At 43.6% G+C, this 20452-nt stretch overlaps 1 protein-coding gene across 1 annotated transcript in view; it reads left to right on the plus strand.

The window, feature by feature from the left end:
* Window positions 1–20452, plus strand: part of hcrtr2 (hypocretin (orexin) receptor 2) — a 114707-nt gene that overhangs the window by 37950 nt on the left and 56305 nt on the right. Inside the window, exon 2 of the mRNA XM_078542839.1 lies at window positions 10588–10766. Within this exon, the coding sequence (XP_078398965.1) occupies window positions 10588–10766 (179 nt within the window). The remainder of the gene's footprint in view (window positions 1–10587; window positions 10767–20452) is intronic.

The raw sequence follows: 20452 nt of genomic DNA on the forward strand, positions 1-20452 counted from the left end.
CCGCTCTCCTAACACACTTTTACCCTGTGTCTCCGCCTCTCTCCTCGCGCTCTTTTGTCCTGTGTATCCACACTCCTTGCCCTCTTTTAATCTGTGTCTCCGCCACTCTCCTCGCCCTCTTTTAACCTATGTATCCAACACTCTCCTCATCCTCTTTTTTCTATGCCGCTCTCTTCACGCTCTTTTATCCTGTGTCTCTGCTCTCCTCTCCCTCTTTTATCCTGTATCTTTGCTCTCATCATGCTCTTTTTTGCTGTGTCTCTGCTACTCTCATCACGATCTTTTATCCTGTGCCTCATGCCGCTCTCCTCGCGCTCTTTTTTTCCTTTGTCTCTGCCACTCTCCTCATGCTCTTTCATTCTGTGCCTACGTCCTCCTCACCCTCTTTTATCATGTGTCGCTGCTACTCTCCTTCTGCTCTTTTATCCTTCATCCCTGCTGCTCTCCTTGTGCTCTTTTATCCTGTGTCTCCATTTTTGTCGTGCTCTTTTATCCTGTGTCTCCACCGCTCCCCTCACCCACTTTTATCCTGTGTTTCCACCGCTCTCCTCTTGCTCTTTTATCCTGTGTCTCCACCGCTCCCCTCACCCTCTTTTATCCTGTGTTTCCACTGCTCTCCTCATGCTCTTTTATCCTGTGTCCCCACTCTCCTGATGCTCTTTTATCCTGTGTCTCCGCTCTCCTCATGCTCTTTATTCCTGTGCCTCCGCCGCTCTCCTCGTGCTCTTTTACCCTGTGTCTCTACTACTCTCCTCATCCTCTTTTATCCTCTTTCTCATGCACTTTTATCCTGTGTCTCTGCTCTCCTCGCGCTCTTTTATCCTGTGTCTCTGCCACTCTCCTCGCGCTCTTTTATCCTGTGTCTCTGCCACTCTCCTCGCGCTCTTTTATCCTGTGTCTCTGCCACTCTCCTCGCGCTCTTTTATCCTGTGTCTCTACCACTCTCCTCGCGCTCTTTTATCCTGTGTCTCTGCCACTCTCCTCGCGCTCTTTTATCCTGTGTCTCTGCCACTCTCCTCGCGCTCTTTTATCCTGTGTCTCTGCCACTCTCCTCGCGCTCTTTTATCCTGTGTCTCTGCCACTCTCCTCGCGCTCTTTTATCCTGTGTCTCTGCCACTCTCCTCGCGCTCTTCTATCCTGTGTCTCTGCCACTCTCCTCGCGCTCTTTTATCCTGTGTCTCCGCCGCTCTCCTCGTGCTCTTTTATCCTGTGTCTCCGCCGCTCTCCTCGTGCTCTTTTACCCTGTGTCTCTGCCACTCTCCTCGCGCTCTTTTACCCTGTGTCTCCAATGCTCTTCTCACCCTCTTTTATCCTGTGTCTCTGCCACTCTCCTCGCGCTCTTTTATCCTGTGTCTCTGCCATTCTCCTCGCGCTCTTTTACCCTGTGTCTCCAATGCTCTTCTCACCCTCTTTTATCCTGTGTCTGGGCCGCTATCTTCACGCTCTTTTATCCTGTGTCTATGCTCTCCTCTCCCTCTTTTACCCTGTGTCTCTGCCACTCCCTTCACACTCTTTTACCCTGTATCTCTGCTCTCCTCACGCTCTTTTATCCTGTGTCTCTGCTCTCCTCGCGCTCTTTTTTCCTGTGTCTCTGCTACTCTCCTCGTCCTCTTTTATCCTCTTTCTCTGCTCTACTCACGCAATTTTATCCTGTGTCTCCGCTCTCCTCACGCTCTTTTATCCTGTGTCTCGCCCGCTCTCCTCGCGCACGTTTATCCTGTGTCTCTGCCACTCTCCTCACGCTCTTTTACCCTGTGTCTCCAACACTCTACTCACCCTCTTTTATGCTGTGTCCGTGCCGCTCTCTTCATGCTCTTTTATCCTGTGTCTCTGCCACTCTCCTCGCCCTCTTTTATCCTGTGTCTCTGCCACTCTCCTCGCGCTCTCCTATCCTGTGTCTCTGCCACTCTCCTTGCGCTCTTTTATCCTGTGTCTCCGCCGCTCTCCTCGTGCTCTTTTATCCTGTGTCTCCGCCGCTCTCCTCGTGCTCTTTTACCCTGTGTCTCTGCCACTCTCCTCGCGCTCTTTTACCCTGTGTCTGCAATGCTCTTCTCACCCTCTTTTATCCTGTGTCTCTGCCACTCTCCTTGCGCTCTTTTATCCTGTGTCTCTGCCACTCTCCTCGCCCACTTTTATCCTGTGTCTCTGCCACTCTCCTCGCGCTCTTTTACCCTGTGTCTCCAATGCTCTTCTCACCCTCTTTTACCCTGTGTCTCTGCCGCTCCTTTCACACTCTTTTACCCTGTATCTCTGCTCTCCTCACGCTCTTTTATCCTGTGTCTCTGCTCTCCTCGCGCTCTTTTTTCCTGTGTCTCTGCTACTCTCCTCGTCCTCTTTTATCCTCTTTCTCCGCTCTGCTCACGCAATTTTATCCTGTGACTCCGCTCTCCTCACGCTCTTTTATCCTGTGTCTCGCCCACTCTCCTCGCGCACATTTATCCTGTGTCTCTGCCACTCTCCTCACGCTCTTTTACCCTGTGTCTTCAACACTCTACTCACCCTCTTTTATGCTGTGTCCGTGCCGCTCTCTTCATGCTCTTTTATCCTGTGTCTCTGCTCTCCTCTCCCTCTTTTATCCTGTGTCTCTGCTATCCTCGTGCTCTTTTATCCTGCGCCTTCGCCGCTCTCCTCATGCTCTTTTACCCTGTGTCTGTGCTACTCTCCTCTTGCTCTTTTATCCTGTGCCTCCACCGCTCTCCTCATGCTCTTTTATCCTGTGACTCTGCAGCTCTCCTTGCGCTCTTTTATCCTGTTTCTCCACTCTCCTCACGCTCTTTCATCCTGTGTCTCTACTCTCTTCGTGCTCTTTTATGCTGTATCTCCACTCTCCTCGCGCTTTTTTATTCTGTGTCTCCACCGCTCTCCTTGCGCTCTTTTATCCCAATCACCACAACCTACGCCCCCATAAACCATCACAACTCATTCCCACCAATTACCACAACTTACCCACCAATCCTCACAGCTCACCCCCCCAATCACCATATCTCACCCCCCCCAATCACCGCAGCTCACCACCCACCCCCAATCATCACAGCTCAGCCCCACCCCCCCACCAATCATCACAGCTCATCCTCCACCCCCCCTACCAATCATCACAGTTCATGCTCCACCCCCCTACCAATCATCACAGCTCATCCTCCACCCCCCTACCAATCATCACAGCTCATCCTCCACCACCCCCCTACCAAACATCACAGCTCATGCTCCACCCCTCTACCAATCATCACAGCTCATCCTCCACCCCCCTACCAATCATCACAGCTCATCCTCCACCCCCCCTACCAATCATCACAGCTCAGCCCCACCCCCCCCACCAATCATCACAGCTCATCCTCCACCCCCCCCTACCAAACATCACAGCTCATGCTCCACCCCTCTACCAATCATCACAGCTCATCCTCCACCCCCCCACCAATCATCACAGCTCAGCCTCCACCCCCCCCCAATCATCACAGCTCATCCTCCACCCCCCACCAATCATCACAGCTCAGCCTCCACCCCCCCCAATCATCACAGCTCACCATTGGAGAGAGCATTTCACCTATGTAAATTAGCCAGATCCTCTGCTGCAATAACAACTCAAACCTGATGCTAGAATATGGCCAGCACTGCCTGTGGCAATCAATATGCTTAACTTTATGTAACGTGCTCCTGTGGCTCAGTTCATAGCACCCTTGCCTTTGAATCAGAAGGTTGTGGGTTCATGTCCCACTCCCGGAAACCAAGAACTGTGAACGTACTTGAAAGAGTTACATGCGATCTGTTGATAACTCGAAAGAGTTCCAGGCTGCAACAGGCGACATCAGCAACATTTCACACTTCGCTTTACACAGATATCTTAAAAGAGGTCACTAAAGCTCTTTAAACCAGGGAGAACACTTAGACCTTCCCTAAGGAAGGAATTAAGCAGTGTCTGAGATGGTGGATGTCGTGTTGTTATAATAATATAATACCTTGGGCTTAATTACTATACAGGACACAAGGCACAAATCACTCATACTGGTTTCGGTAAACATATTGTGGGGTCATTTATTGAGAGTAGACACGAGAACAGTTATATTTGGGTATAAAGCTTGAAGACATCCGAGGTGAGTGTGCTCTGCTCAAAGCAAAAGTGAAACAAGACTTGATCACGTGACACATTTCTCTTCTAGTGATGTTACGCTGATATCCCTTAAACACATATTACAACAGACAAGCTGGGAACAAGAAATAGGATTGTCAAGTTTTCTGTTAATTGGCCATTTTTCTACAGAAAGGATTGGATGCTGAACTTGGTTTTAATGCTGTTGGCTGTGACTCAGCGGTAGCACTCCTGTCTCTGAACAACAAGGCTATGCATTCATATTCCAACCCAGAGACACAAGCACACAGCCTAGGTTGACAACTCGCTACAGTACTGAAGGACTAACAAGACCATCCTGCCATTTCATGACTCTCACCCTTTTATTCTGACTCTATCCAGTAAACACAAGTTACCTTTTGAATTGCAATTATCTTAAGCCTGTGTTTCTCCAGCCTCTCGATGTTTCCTTGAAGGAGAAGAAAATACAGAAATATGGGGTAAGAGCAGGGGAATGGGAATAACTGGACTGTGATGTGAAAGGGCAGGCACAGGTTTGGGCCAGGACTTTGTGGCCCCCTCCTGCCCGGTGGGATATTACGGTCCTGCCGAGCTGAATGGAGATTTAAATGGCTCTCCGCATCCGTCGGTGAGAAACACGCCGCGGCAGGGCTGTAAAATCCTGGCCATGAGGTACTAATCAATGATTCTTGTTTAAAGTAATGTGAACTCACATTGTTTTATAAATCACTTGCTACAACCACTGAGTCGAGGGTGAGTTTGAGGTGCTGAGAATCCCACAATTCCTACTCTTACCGTGACTGAGGATGTTACTGTGGTAATTATGGTTTTATGTAATGTGAAGTGTACATTTAAGGAAGATGTTATAAAGGAAGATCACATGATCTTATGTAACCAGTAGAGGAGTAGCGCAGGCTACCTCAGTGGTCTATAGTTAGAGTCTGAAGTGTAGAGACGGGGTTTGAGTTGAAAGCACACAAGTGTAACTGCTGAGTACTTTTGCAAATAAACAAAATGTGTTCCACCTAAGAACTGTCTGCAGGTCAACACTGCCTGTTGTACCAACTTGGCCACCCTAGAACAAGCGTGCAACCCGGATCCATAAGTCCCAACAAACTGGAGACGAGGAAAAAGCAAGAAAAAAGTGAGGAAAAAACAAAGATATAATAAACTGGCTTCAAGAATAAAACAAGTTAATGAAAGAAATCAAGAGAAATGAAATCGGGCTGTACCTCGCACGGTAATTGTAAGTAGAATTTCCGTCCTAATCATCAAAGCAATCTCCACACACAATGCCACAATTTGGAACAATTGATCCTTTCGATCCAGCCATGGACAATCGGTCTCATTATACTGAATGCCTCGTGATCTTTTCCAAGCGAACAACATTGTGGGGGAAGAGAAGAGGCGAGTGATCCTCTTATTCACCTGTGAGAGTAAAGCCTGTGGATTGATTCAAAGTTTGATGAATCCACTGCCCCAGATTCGCAAAGTTTTGATGAATTCGTGGGCCTCGTAAAGAGTCACTACCAGCCAAAGCCCTCAGTAATGATGTAACAGCTCAAATTTAACTTAAGAAATAGAGCCCCAGGGGAGACAGTTGTTTGTTATGTGGCAAGTTTGAAACAGTTAACAGAACATTGTGAGTTTGGTACATCTTTAAATGACATGCTCAGAGATCGTTTAGTGTGCAGTGTAAATGAGGCCACGAATCAGAAGACATTACTGTCTGAAACAAATTTGGATTTTAAGAAGGTGCTAGAGATAGCACTGGCCATGGAAAGTGTAGTAAGGGATTCAAAAGCCAAACAGGGCGCGCAAAATGGTGCCGTCCTCCACATTGGGCGGGAAGCCCCAGCCAAAAAGGGCGCGAAGTGGGAAACAGCCACCGCTAGCAGAAAAATAAAAATAAATGACTTAGCAGCAAAAACAAAGAATAATTGCAACAGAGAGGAAAACAGACAACCTTATAACGATCAGCAGTTTAAAAAAATTGAATGTTTTTATTGTCATCAAAATGGATAACTAATGAGGTAGTGCAAGGAGAGAATCAGGCAGATTTTCAAACAAAAGGAAAAACCCCATGAGATCTACAAAGTAGAAGAGCCTGAAGCAGGAAATTCAGATATTTATTCATTAATTAATTTGAATGTTGGAAAAACAGAACCAAAATAGGTAATCATGAAGGTAAATGACAGACCTGTTAGAATGGAAGTGGACACAGGAGCATCCACTTCAGTGAGATAGGTGAACACATCTTCAAATATCTGAATTATGGTGAATATATAAATTAACTTTGGAAGAAACTGATGCCAAATTAAAAACTTACATGGGTGAAGACATCCAAGTCAAAGGCATAAGCAGAGCTACTGTCCATTAAGGAAGCCAGTTGGTAAAACTACCCTTGATGGTGGTAGCGGGTGAGGGGCCAAGCCTCCTTGGACAAAACTGGCTCAAGGAGATTAAGTTAGAATGGGCTGAAATTTTCTGGCTGAGAGCAAGTGGGTTACCAGAGCTACTACAAACATACGCCTCAGTCTTCAAGGATGAACTTGGGAAGATCCAGGGGCTGCAAGCAAAAATTCATGTGAATCCAGAGGCAACCCCCCCAATTCATGAAGGCAAGACCAGTACCTTATGTACTTCGTGAGAAAGTCGACGCCAAACTGGACAGATTAGAGAAATAGGACACTATAAACCTGTGCAGTTCTCGGAATGGGCATCACCAATAGTCTCCGTCGTTGTACCCAACCAAAGCATTCGAATTTGTGGAGACTACAGATTGACAGTTAATAAAGTGGCTAAGCTGGACAGACACCCCATACCAACAATCAAAGACCTGTATGCCAAGCTGGCAGGTGGAGCCACCTACATGAAGCTTGATATGAGTCATGCCTATCAACAATTAGAGTTAGAGAAGGCCTCCTGGGAATTTGCCACAATTAATACTCACAAAGGGTTGTACCAATATACACGATTGCCTTTCGAAATCTCCTCTGCTTACACCATATTCCAGAGAACAATGGGAAGTTTACTTCAGGGACTGCCCCACGTTGTAGTTTATTTAGATGATGTTCTGGTGACAGGATTCACTGAAAAAGGCCATTTGGCGAACTTAGAAATCTTAAAACGTTTCTTGCAGGCTGGAGCGTGTTTAACAAAAGAAAAGTGCATGTTCCAAGCGAGGGAGGTAAGCTATTTGGGTCACTGGGTAGATTCACAGGGCCTCCACCTGGTTGAGGAAAAAGTGAGAGCCATAAGAGAGGCACCTGTGCTTAAGAACGCCTCAGAGCTCAAATCATTCCTAAGAATGGTCAACTATTATGGGTGGCTCTTACCCAATTTGCCTACAGAACTGGCACCTCTCTATTCTCTACTCAAGAAGAACCAACTTTGGTTTTTGGAGACACCACAGAAAGAAGCTTTCATAAACGTAAAAAAATTGTTGCACTCGTCCAACATTATGACCAGAGGAAAGAACTGGTGTTGACATGTGATGCATCTCCTTATGGAGTGGGAGCAGTTCTCTCGCATCGAATGGAGGATGGCATGGAACAGCCTATACTTATCATGAATGCTCACCACCATGGAAAAGGGATACTCAGATAGAAAAAGAAGGCCTGTCCATCATCTTTGGTGTCAAGAAATTTCACCAGCACGTACACGGCCGTCATTTTACTATTGTTTCAGACCACAAACCATTGCTAGTATTGTTCAGCGAGGACAAGGCTATACTACCCATAGCCTCAGCAAGAATACAGTGATAGCCATTGCTTCTGGCAGCCTACGAATATACATTTGTCCATAGGCCTGGAAATCAAATTGCAAATGCTGATGCACTGAGTCGTTTGCCCTTACAAGAACAAGATGAAGATATCACAGTTCCACAAGAACTAGTTTTGTTGTTGAATTTCTTAGATTCCTCACGGGTATGTGCTATACAGATCAGAGACTGGACAAGTCGAGACCCAGTCTTATCCAAAGTATGAGAAGAAGTGCTTCATGGTTGGTCACACGAGCATGTGTTTGAAGAAATGAAACCGTAGTTTAACAGAAGATATGAAATAACCAGCCAGGATGGTATCTTATTGTGGGGAGCGCGAGTGATAGTTCCTCCAAAGGGAAGAAAGCCATTGTTGATTGAACTACATAGTGCACATCCAGGAATTTCCCGAATGAAAACCATAGCTCACAGCTATCTTTGGTGGCCTGGGATGGATGGAGAAATAGAGAGCCTAGTGAAGAATTGTGTGCAGTGTCAGCAACTGCAAAAGTTACATTCAGCAGCTCCATTACAACCTTCAGAGTGGCTAGGAAGACCATGGGTACGATTACACATTGACTATGTGGGACCTTTCATAGGAACAATGTTTCTGCTCATTGTCGATGCCCAATCAAAATGGATGGACATAGGTGAGGTGAAGTCACCAAAGTCTTCTGCTACAATTGAGAAGCTACGTCAAGGTTTTGCCATTCATGGACTACCAGAAGTGGTCGTATCTGATTAGCATTTACAATTGCTGAGTTTCAACAGTTTATCAGCCTCATCACAGCCTTATCAGCCTCATCGCTCATGTAAAAACTTCACCGTACCACCCTTCCTCAAATGGACTGCAGAAAGGGCGGTTCAAACATTTAAGGCTGGCATGAAGAAATTAACTGGAGACTCCGAAGCAACCAAGCCAGCATGCTTTCTTTGCCATTATAGGACCACCCCTCACACAACAACAGGTGTCACACCTGCAGAATTATTGATGAAATGTCATCTCAGGACGAGATAGAGCTGAATTTAAGGGGGAAGGTGGAAAAGAGTCAGGGAAGTCAGAAAAGTAGGCACGACTGGTATATTCGTGAGAGGAAGTTTGCCGTAGGAGAGACGCTGTATGTGAATAATATTGGAGAAGGTTCAAAGTGGTTACGAGGTGAAAAAAGTGCAGTGACTGGATTTTTATCTGACCAGGTGAAGGTGGAAGGCCGAGTCATACAGACACATATGGATCATCTAAGGAAGAAAGAAACAAATTCCCAAGAAATGATTCCACCACTGTTCACGACCGAGTCAACATTTCCTTTTGAGAGAACTCAACCCAGTACAGATGTGTCTGATGTGTCTGTTGTACCTGCAAGAGTTGGAGAAACAGATTTGCAGGTGCCTGTCGAAGAATCTGATGTTCAGACAACTCCAGAAAAGTAGGTTCCTGACACAGAATCTGAAGCTGTAGAGCTGAGACGTTCTACACGCATAAGAAAACCCCCAGAAAGACTGAATTTGTAAATTACTTATCTGTGTGAATAATTTGCTATTTTTAGAAAATTGTACTTGTAAATGTAAAATGTGTTTCCAAGTAAAGGGGGGGGGATGTGGCAATTATGGTTTTATGTAATGTGTAGCATACCTTTAAGAAGGATGTTATAAAGGAAGATCACATGGCCTTATGGAACCAGTAGAGGAGTAGCGCAGGCTACCTTGGTAGTCAGTAGTCTATTGTTAGATTCTGAAATATGGAGACAGATTTTGAATTGGAAGCACTCAAGTGTAGCTGCTGGGTACCTTTGTAAATAAACAGAATGTGTTCCACCTAAGAACTCTGTCCATTGTACCAACCTGGCCATCCCAAAACAAGCGTGCAACCCAGATCCATAAATCCCAACAAACTGATGACCAGGATCCAACAGTCACTGATGAAGAGTCATACGGACTCGAAACGTTAACTCCACAGATGCTGTCAGACCTGCTGAGTTTTTCCAGCAATTTTTGTGTTCCTTCTAACAGTTACTAATCTGTTATCTCATCCCAGGCCGCCTAACAAAACATGTATCACAATCATTAATTTAAAATTGTTGCTGAGATTGAGGACTAATTTCTTTATACAACAGGTTGTTGGAACATGGGTTGCATTACCACAAGGAGTGGCTGAGGCAGAGAGTATTGCTTCTTTGAAGTGAAAATCTGATGTAATTCAGATTTTAATGGCTGACTGAGTGCTGCACCCTTGGCAGTATCCAGATCGTTAATTTCTAAGGTCCTCGAAGGTAAGTCAAAGACTCTCCAAAGTGAGATCGGAGGAGCAAGAATTCTCCTCTTATAGAACAGAAGGAAAAATGGACCCTGGACTTTCCCCGCCAACCCCACCCATGAAATGATCCAGATTCACAAGCCTCCTGCAACTAATCTTGGTGCAGCCTTAGGGTACCTGGCCAAAACCAACTAGCTGCCTCTTTCTACCCATTTCAGGTGGACAGCTGGCTGACAGAGTGGAAATCAGGCTCATCCATTACAATCAGCCTTGGGCTCCCACAGGGACCCCCCCCACCGGAAAAGGGGACATGTCGTCCAACTCCCCCACCCCCTGGTCCCCACCCTGCCTCCCCACCTACCATCTCCCCACCTGTTTCTCATCAGGAAGTTAAAACCGACGCTACATAAAGGACAAAGGAGTGTGCAAGCAGTGAAAAGTCTGGATTTTAACCTTGTTCTTTCTAATTATTTCTTTTTCTTTCAGTTTGCATTGCGGTTTGGAAGAATCATCACATGCGGACAGTCACAAACTATTTCATAGTTAATTTGTCATTTGCCGATATCCTTGTTACAATTATCTGTCTTCCTGCCAGCCTTCTGGTTGATATAACAGAGACATGGTTTTTTGGGCAAGTTTTCTGCAAAATAATCCCATACCTACAGGTAAGTACTGCCTCATTTCGGAGGCTTCAATGGCAATAAGTGCAAATTCTCAGCAAGTGTTTATAAAAGGACTTATACTTATATGGTGATTTTTACAACCACTGGGTGCCTCAAAGCTGGTTTAAAATAAAACACATTTACACGATGCAAGCTTAAAAATTCAAGAGCCTAAGTAAATTGTGAATATTGGAAATGGAAGTAGAAAATGATTAGAAATACATATTGATCAGTGACAACTGAAGCATCATCATTCAGTTAAAAAATCCAATATAACCCAAAAAGTTATTTAATTTGAGGATAGTTCAACAATTGACTCCCGATCAATATGACGGGATGGCACAGGGAAGGTTTCCTCTCCCTTTTAGGTGTAACAAAATCATAAATCGATTTATGAAAAGCATATTTTGAATTTGACCTCATGCAGTGCATAAATCAAATCTTACTATCTAACTGTGGAGCAGCACTGATTTGCTCTCAAACCCCCTTGATCACACAGCTCGTAATATGCTGCACTTGTCCGTTGTGGACCTGATATGTATGGACCAGAAAAGTCCCTTATTCAGCCCTGAGCTGAGTTAGCTAACCTCAGCCAGCGCTGAAATTGATGTGCTACATATTGGCCTTGATACCTATAGTCTTGAAGGAGGGGGAAGAATGAGCCTGCATTCCTGTTCCCGGTTATTGTCTGGTGACCCTACTGAAAGGTGGATACCAGTTGAAGATAGAATTGTCTCTCCCCTGCCCTGCTTCCCCCATCATACTCAAATACCTAGTGACAGGTTACTGTCTGGACTTTCCAACAAAAAGTGGCACTTGCTGAGGTGACAAAGCGCATCCGATGGAACAGTACCCTTAGCACAAGTTGGTGCCTTCTAAAGGAACAGTGATCACTTTCAATAATGATTTACAGTACTCCTGGATAGCTATGTATCAATAATGTAATACCCCATATTATGAAGAAACTGGAATGTAGAATGAACTATGCTTCAGTCTAACACTTTTGGAGGATTTGTTATACAATGGGGACAATCTGTGGCCTCCCGGCAGAATCAATTCCTAGAGGTTCTTCTACACGCTCAAATATGTCGTAACTGAGGCACTAGCCTTTATTCCACTTGGTTCCTCTTTCAAAAACAACTTGCACCTTTATAGCAAAACGTCCTAAGACACTTCATAGGAGGGTTATCAAACAACTTTTGACACTGGGCCATCAAAGGAGATATTAAGGAAGATGACCAAAGGGCCAAAGCTTTTAAGGAACATTTCAAAGGAGGGAAATGACGAGAGAGGCAGAGGAAATTGTTGGGCTAAGGGCCTTGGCAGCTGAAGGTGCCACCATTGGTGGATTGACAAAAAAATCAGCATTTGAGGGGCACAGATATCTTGGAGGATTGTGTGGCTGGAGGTGATTACACTGATAGGGAGGGGTGAAGCCATGGCGGGATTTGAAAAATAGGTTGAGAATGTGTTCATTCTAGTACACCAGGTAGTTTGAGAAATTGTGCAAAACGGACACAATTCATTTTTTCAAAAAAAATTCAAGATGATAAATATTATTCTCACTTTATCCCTTTTCCAGTAAGATTGTTAAATGCAACATGCTTTTAACAAGCTCTAAGCATTCCTGTTATCAGTTGTGCAATAATTGATTGCACAATATAATTGGCACTCATTTGAATCTGGCATGGAGTCAACACAATCAATTTGCATCATATTTGATTCTCAAGTGGCTTAATTTTAATTCTCCAAAGCACACACATAGCAAATGAGACTCTAAAAGCTGATTAGATGGTCATAAAACTCCATTGGTTTTCCCTTAGCTCTTCTCACCCCCCTCAAAATGTTTAAATATATGTATGAAACTTTTCACACTTCAAACTTATTGTAATGCAAAGATAACTGAATGCATTAATTGATTTTCATATTAAGTAAGCTTAATTATAATGAAAAGCAAAATACTGCAGATGCTGGAAATCTGAAATAAGAAAGAAAAAAGCTGAAAATACTCAGCAGATCAGGCAGCGTCTGTGGAGAGAAACAGAGCTAGCATTTCAGGTCGATGACCTTTCATCAAGACTGTAGAGAGATAGAAATGTACGAGATTTTAAGCCAGTAGAAGGGGCAAGGGGACAGGAAGAACAAAGGAGAAGGTCTGTGATACAGTGGAGGGCAGAGGAGAATGGCTCTCTCCCATCTCACCATACAGATCTTATTTAGTAACTCAGCCACTTTCTAACAAAAAAAGACCAGATTCGTTGCTTCAAAACCTTCTCCAGAACCAAGTCCACAAAGTCAGAAATAAAATGGAAAAAGCTGGAAATACTCAGCAGGCCAGGCAGCACCTGTGGACAGAGAAACAAAGTTAACATTTTGAGTCCAGATAACTCTCCTTCAGGGCTAAAGAGAAGTAGAAATATGATGGATTTTATACTGTTTAAGAGGGGGTGGAGCAGGTAGAGCAAAATAAAAGGTCAGGGATAGGTGGGAGCTCAAGAGAGATTGACAAAGATGTCATGGGCACAGGACAAAGGTTAATGGTAGTGTTGGAGACTAAAGAAGGTGCTGATCATGGCATAAAGGTAAGATAGCAGAAGGTGTTAATGGTAGCGCTAACAATCCCTTTGTCCTGCGTCTATGACATCTTTGTCAAATTTCTCCTTAGATCCCACTTTTCCCTGACCTTCCATTTGTCTGTGGGGAGTTATTTAAATCTGCTCTGCCCTCGTGACTAATTCCAATAACATACAAGGACATCTGAAAGAGTCATTATCATGAGATCATGTGGAAGTTTAAAGTCTCCAAAACTTTGGAAATTAATGAATAAGACTATTTCATCAGCGATTATTTCCAAAGACTAGGTTAAATGCAATAACGTGAATGGTCTAGAGTAGATCCATAATAAACTTCTGTTTGCTATTCCAAGAAATAATACCTGGATTTTCATACTACGCACACACACACTGACCCCACCGCTTTTCTCGCAAACAAGGACACAGTTCCTTTCAATGAAAGGCATGCTCCAAGTGTTTTGATACAATGCCAAAAGCATGTTTCTATTGAATAATGTATGTTTCCATCTCACAGACTTATTCCAACTTAATTGGGAATGTATCACTTTTAAGTTAAACAGCGAGTCTTACCCATGGAGGTTAAAACTTGTATAATCCACTGAGTAACTTCGATTTCCTGAATTTTTAAAGCCTATATTAAAATAATTGCTTCTGAGATCAAAACAGCAAGTGCTGGAAAACTCAGCATATCGGGCAGCATCTGTGGAGAAAGAGAAAGAGTTAACGGTTGGGACATTCTAGCCCCAACACCAATGGGTATCATTCATGGCAGGACAGGATAATTTGGAGATTGCATTTGAGGTTGATGTTGAATGATTTTGTATGTGTCTGCATGCTATTGTAATGTGAAGGTATTCAATAGAGCAAGGTTTAACATGGGACTGGAGAACAGCCCTGCCCATGGTCTGCCATAGAGGCCAGAATTTTCTTATCGGCATGTGGGGGCGGGCCCGGCATGTCGACGTGTAAAAAGACGCGCGGTGATGTCGGGCGTGTGTCCTGATGTCACCGTGTGTCATTCAGATCTTTCATTTGGCTGGCGCGCACTGGAGGTGGCTGCATGCCTGCCGAACTTTCAAAGGCCTGTTAAGGCCATTAAAAACCAATTAAAGTAATTATCAACGCTGCCTGTCCAACCTTAAGGTTGGTGGGCAGGCGAAGAGCCCAAACGGCCTTCGCGCTTTTCAGGAAACCTCATCCACGGGCGGAATGAGGTTTCCTGAAGGTTTTATTAAATAAGTAAATAAATTTAGCTCAATTCATAAACATGTCTCCGCTCATGTGAATATAATTTTCATCTTTCTTTATTAAAAATTCTCACTTAATCTCCTTGAGGCAGCTCCGTGCCTCAGGGAGATTTCTGCGCTCTTTTGCGCGCATGCACAAAAGAGTTCAGGCTCCGACTCTCCCTCTTCCGCCTGCCCACACAGGTAGCGCTGAGTGCTACCAGCTGTGCATCACACTGGGCGGGCCTTAATTGGCTCACCTATGTAAAATGGCGGCGTGGAGCTGATCGCAGGCGGCAATCGGCTCCGCGCCTCCCTGCGCCCGCTCCTGACTGGCCCACCTGACATGGGGAAAATTCTCCCCATAGAGTCACATCGTAATAGACTGAGAGAACAGTCTATAGAGAACACTCTAGAAGCAGCCTATCTGCAAGGCAGCAGCACCATGCATGACAGTAATCTGGGATCTGTACATAGTTAAAGACTACCAATAAATGGTTCATGTTTGAACATACAAGTTTCAAGATCTCATAATTCAGACACCGCAGCAATAGTAATACAACATGGTGACCAGCGGATAAAATACAACGTGGTGAGCAGAGCGTGGTGATATGAAAGGTGGCATTTTAAATGATGAACCCAGAACAGTATCCCAAGGTATTTTTTCATAAAAGCAGCTGAAGTCTGACCAGAGAGACATGTGCCTAAGAAGAAGAATTGAAGAAACGGTTGAAGAAATTTTGCTACAGACTTAAAAGTTGAGGAATTGACCAGAGTGAGTGGAAGTCCATTGCAAGACCCCTGAGTGATGCAGAGTAAAAGAAAAGAAAAAAATCTGGTCATATCACAAAGACGGGTAAGCAAAATTACAAAAAATTGCAAGACCCTGAGTGACACAGTGTGAAGAATACTGGTCAGTTCACAAGGCAATGAGCAAAACTACAAAAATTGCAAGACCCTGATTGACACAGAGTCAAAGAACCTGGTCAGTCCACAAGATGGTGAGAAAAGTTACAAAAAAGAAACTGTACTTACATTATAGAATAGATGGCAGTCCCACGGCTCATCATATCCATAAGGCAGCTGGAGGAAAACTGCAACGCCAGCCGGCACCATATAACGTGAGGTGGCCAAGTTGAAATTAGGAGGGTGGGAACCTGAGGGGTGGCCCAAAATGAAAGGAAGTAAAGCTGGAAACAGGAAGTGGTAGTGAGACTAGAAGGCAGGAGAAACAAAGCAAAGCATTGAATATGCTTCGAATGCGGAATGATGTCAAAAATACAAAGTTAAGGGCACTCTACCTGAATGTGCACAGCATTCACAATAAGGTAGATGATCTAAAGGCATAAATAGAGGTAAATGGGTATAATATAATTGCCATTACGGAAACATGGCTGCATGGTGACCAAGACTGGGAACTGAATATTCAAGGATATTTGACATTTAGAATGGACAGACAAGAAGGATAAGGAGGTGGAGTTGTGCTGATAATAAGAGATGGGATCAGTGCATTAGTAAGGGAGGATCTCAGATCGGAAGAACAATGAGTGGAATCTGTCTGGGTGGAGCTAAGAAACAGCAAATGGAAGCAGATATTGGTTGGAGTTGTTTGGAGGCCACTAAATAGTAATGGTAATGTGGGGCATGGTATTAATCAGGAGATGAGAGAAGCATGTAGCATGGGCAATACAGAAATCATGGGTGACTTCAATCTGCATATAGACTGGGTAAACCAATTGAGCACTAATGCTGTGGAAGGCGAGTTCTGGAGTGTGTTAGGGATGGTTTCCTAGAGCAGTATATTGAGGAGCCGACTAGAGGAGAGGCTATTTTAGATCTAATATTATGTAAAGAAAAATAACTAATGATCTTGTCGTAAAAGAACCTTTAGTGATGAGTGACCATAATATGATAGAATTTTACATTATGTTTGAAAGTGAGGTAGTTCACTCTGAAGCAAGGGTGTTAAAGTTGAATAAAGAAAATTATGAAGGCACAAGGGACAAATTGGCTGAGGTGGATTGGGAAAATACATTAAAAGGTGTGACTGTACATAGGCAATGGATACATAGTTTACAGCACCTATACATTCCTTCAAGGAGCAGAAACCCCGAGAAGAGTCAGTCAACTGTGGCTGACAAAGGAAGTTAAGGATTGTATGAGATTAAAAGAAAAGGCTTATAAAGCTACCAGAAATGGTAGTAAACCTGAGGATTTTTTAGAATACAGCAAAGGGAGACCAAGAAAATGGCAAAGAAAGGGAGAATAGAAATGAATGCAATCTAGCAAAAAACATAAAGACAGACATGTAAAAGTTTCTCTCGGTATGTAAAAAGGAAATGTTTGGCCAAGACAAATGTGGGTCCGTTACAGGCAGAATCAGGAGAATTCATAATGGGAATAGAGAAATGGCAGAGAAATTAATTGATTACTTTACGTCTGTTTTCATGGAGGAAGATACAGAAAATCTCCCAGATTTAGAGATTCAAGGGACTAGAGAGAATGAGGAGTTGAAGGAAATTAATAAAAGCATTGTATAAGGTTGTATTGGAGAAATTAATGGGACTGAAAGTTGATAAGTCCCCGGTACCTGATATTCTGCATCCCAGAGTGTTGAAAGAGGTGCTAAAGAGATAGTGGATGCATTGGTGATCATTTTCCATAATTCTATAGATTCTGGAATGGTTCCTGAAGATTAGAAGGTAGCAAATTTCACCCCACTATTTAAGAAGAGAGGGAGAGAGAAAACCGGGAACTACAGACCTATTAGCCTTACATCAGTAGTAGGGAAAATGCTAGAATCTATTATAAAGGATGTGATAAATGGATACTTAGATAATCATGATCTGATTGGGCACAGTCAGCATGGATTTGCGAATGGGAAATCATGTTTGACAGATTTGTTGGATGTTACTAACAAAATTGATAAAGGAGAGTCAATGGACATAGTATACTTGGATATTCAGAAGGCTTTTGATAAATTCCCCCACAAGAAGTTGATTAGCAAAATAAAAGCACATGGGATAGGAGGCAATATACTGACATGGATTAAGGATGGTTAACTGGCAGAAGACAGAGAGTAGGAATAAATGGGTCATTCTCGCGTTGGCAGGCTGTGACTAGTGGGGTACCACAAGGTTCAATACTTGGGCTCCAGCTGTTCACAATATATACCAAATGTAATATTTCCAAGTTCATGGATGGTACAAAGCTAGGCAGAATGTGTATTGTGAGGAAGATGTAAAGTGGCTACAGGAGGATTTGGACAGGCTTAGTGAGTGGGCAAGAACATAGCAGATGGAATATAATGTGGAAAAATGTGAGGTTATCCACTTTGGTAGTAGGAATGGATGTGCAGAGTATTTCCTAAATGGTCAAGAGATTAGGAAACGTAGATGTACAAAGGGCCCTGGGTGTCCTTGTCCATAAGTTACTGAAAGCTAACATGCAGGTGCAGCAGGCAATTAGGAAGGCTAATGAAACATTAGCCTTTATCGCAAGAGGATTTGAGCACAGGAGTAGTGAAGTCTTGCTTCAATTGTATAGAAGCTTGGTTAGACCGCTCCTGGAGTGCTATGTGCAGTTTTGGTCTTCTTACCTCAGAAAGGATATTATTGCCATGGAGGGAGTGCAACGAAGGTTCACCAGACTTGCTCCGGGGATGGCAAGGCTGTCTTATGAAGAGAGATTAGGGAAACTGGACCTGTATTCTCTATAGTTTCGAAGAATGAAAGGTGATCTCATTGAAACCTACAAAATACTTAAAGGAATAGACAGGGTAGATGTAGATAAGATGTTTCCCCTGGTTGGGGAGTCTAGAACCAGGGGACACAATTTCAAAATAAGGGGGAAGCCATTTAGGACCTAGATAAGGAGATGTTTCTTTACTCAGGGGGTTGTGAATCTTTGGAATTCTCTACCCCAGGGGCTATGGAAGCTCAGTTATTGAGTATGTTTAAGATAGAGATTGATAGATCTCTGATTCACAATAACATAAAAGGTTATGGGGATTGTGTGGGTAAAACATTGAAGTGTTCAATCAGCCATGTTTGTATTGAGTGGCAGAGCATGCTCGAGGGGCAGAATATCTTTCTCCTGTTCCTATGTTTCTATGATCCTACGCTACTAAAAAGAGGAAAAAATAGCTGCAGCTTTGGTTTTAAAAAAAAGGAAATGTCCCACAATCATGAGGGAACCCTTTCGTGTCGGGAAATGTATAGTTTTCCAGTAAAGAAAAAAAAGAATTGCTGCTGTTCTGATGATTTTTAAACAAAAAGGCTCCAGGAGTAAAAAAAAAATGGCAACAAAAATCTGCAGAGTTTGGAAAAAGAATCCCTTTTCCACTGGGTCCACAGGCTTCTTGTTAAAGAAAAAGAGATTCTGCAGCATTAACAGTCTTGAAAGATTAAAACTTTAAAAAGCCGAAGGCACAATCACCAGGGAGCCTGCCAAAATTGCAAAAACACAGGAAACTCACAACAAAGAAAACCAACAGGCTATAGACAGCCTGAGTGAAAGTAATGGTTACTATGCAGATATTAGATATTCTTAAAGTGGAAATGACATTTAAAGCTGTAACTACAAGAAAAATAAAACGGCCATGGACAGAAAATTAAAACAGCCAGATGCATTTTGGATAAGAAAATGGCTAAACCAGGAACAAGAAACCCCAGAGAGAGGGCAACTCCCAATAAAGAACCAAGGGCAGCAACAAGAGACTGTAGAGCGAGGACAACAAAAGACTCCATAGTGAGGGAGACAGTTGGTGGTGCAAAGTAAGCAGATGGTTGTGAATGAAGAAAAGCTATCTGATGTAACTCAAAAGAAGAAAAATGTGCAAAAAGTAAATGAAGCTGTTCTACAGGACAATGTTCTCATCAGAGCTAAACTGGAAGATTTGAAGTGCAAGATTCAAGCTGAATATATACCTCTGAAAATGCACAATAAACTGAAGTCTTCAATGAACCAAGGTAAAAGCAAAATACTGTGCATGCTGGAAACCTGAAATAAAAACAGATGATTCTGGAAAAGCTCAGCAAGTCTGGCAGCACCTGTAGAGAGATAAACAGAGTTAACGTTTCGAGTTCGTATGACTCTTCATTAGAGGTAGAAATGTGATGAATTTTATACTGTGGAAAAAGTCAAGCAAAAACGGTCAGGGATAGGTGGGAGCTCAGGAGAGATTAGGCAAAGATGTCATGGGCACAAGACAAAAGGAGTATTAATGATAGTGTTAAAGTCTAAAGAAGGTGCTAGTAGTAGCCTAAAGGTCAAATGGCAGAATTTGTTAATAGCAGAATAAGGGTCAGTGCTCTCTGAAAGCAAAACATAAGAACAAGTTACAGGCTGGCCCTAGGAGAAGCGGGTTGGAGAAAAAAAGAATCAAAATGGAGGACAGAGTTCATTGTCTGAAGTTGTTGAACTCAATGTTAAGTCCGGAAGGCTGTAAAGTTCCTGATCGGAAGATGAGTTTCTGTTGCTTCCATTTGTATTGAGCTTCACTGAAACATTGCAGCAGGCCAAGGATGGATATGTGGGCATGACAGCAGGATGGTGTGTTGAAATGGCAAGTGGCAGGAAGGTCTGGGTCATGCTTGCAGACTGAGCAAAAGTGTTTCACAAAGTGATCACCCAGTCTGCGTTTAGTCTCCCCAGTGTGCTTGCACACGAACAGGGGAGAGACCTCATCCTGAGTGAGACACAGCCAAAGTGAGTGTGGGTATTGACAATTTGGTGCACAGTGGGAATTCGGTGCTGAGGGGAAGAGGTGCTCTTTGCACTTTTTCTTTCCAACCCACTTCTTAAATCTTCAGAGAGTGATCTTGCCCTGCTGCAGCAGTAGAGGCTACAAGGGAAAGGAATGACTGGCAAATGTTTACTACTTTTATTG

Source organism: Cetorhinus maximus, chromosome 5, assembly GCF_964194155.1.
Source record: "Cetorhinus maximus chromosome 5, sCetMax3.hap1.1, whole genome shotgun sequence".
In the NCBI taxonomy this organism is placed as follows: domain Eukaryota; kingdom Metazoa; phylum Chordata; class Chondrichthyes; order Lamniformes; family Cetorhinidae; genus Cetorhinus; species Cetorhinus maximus.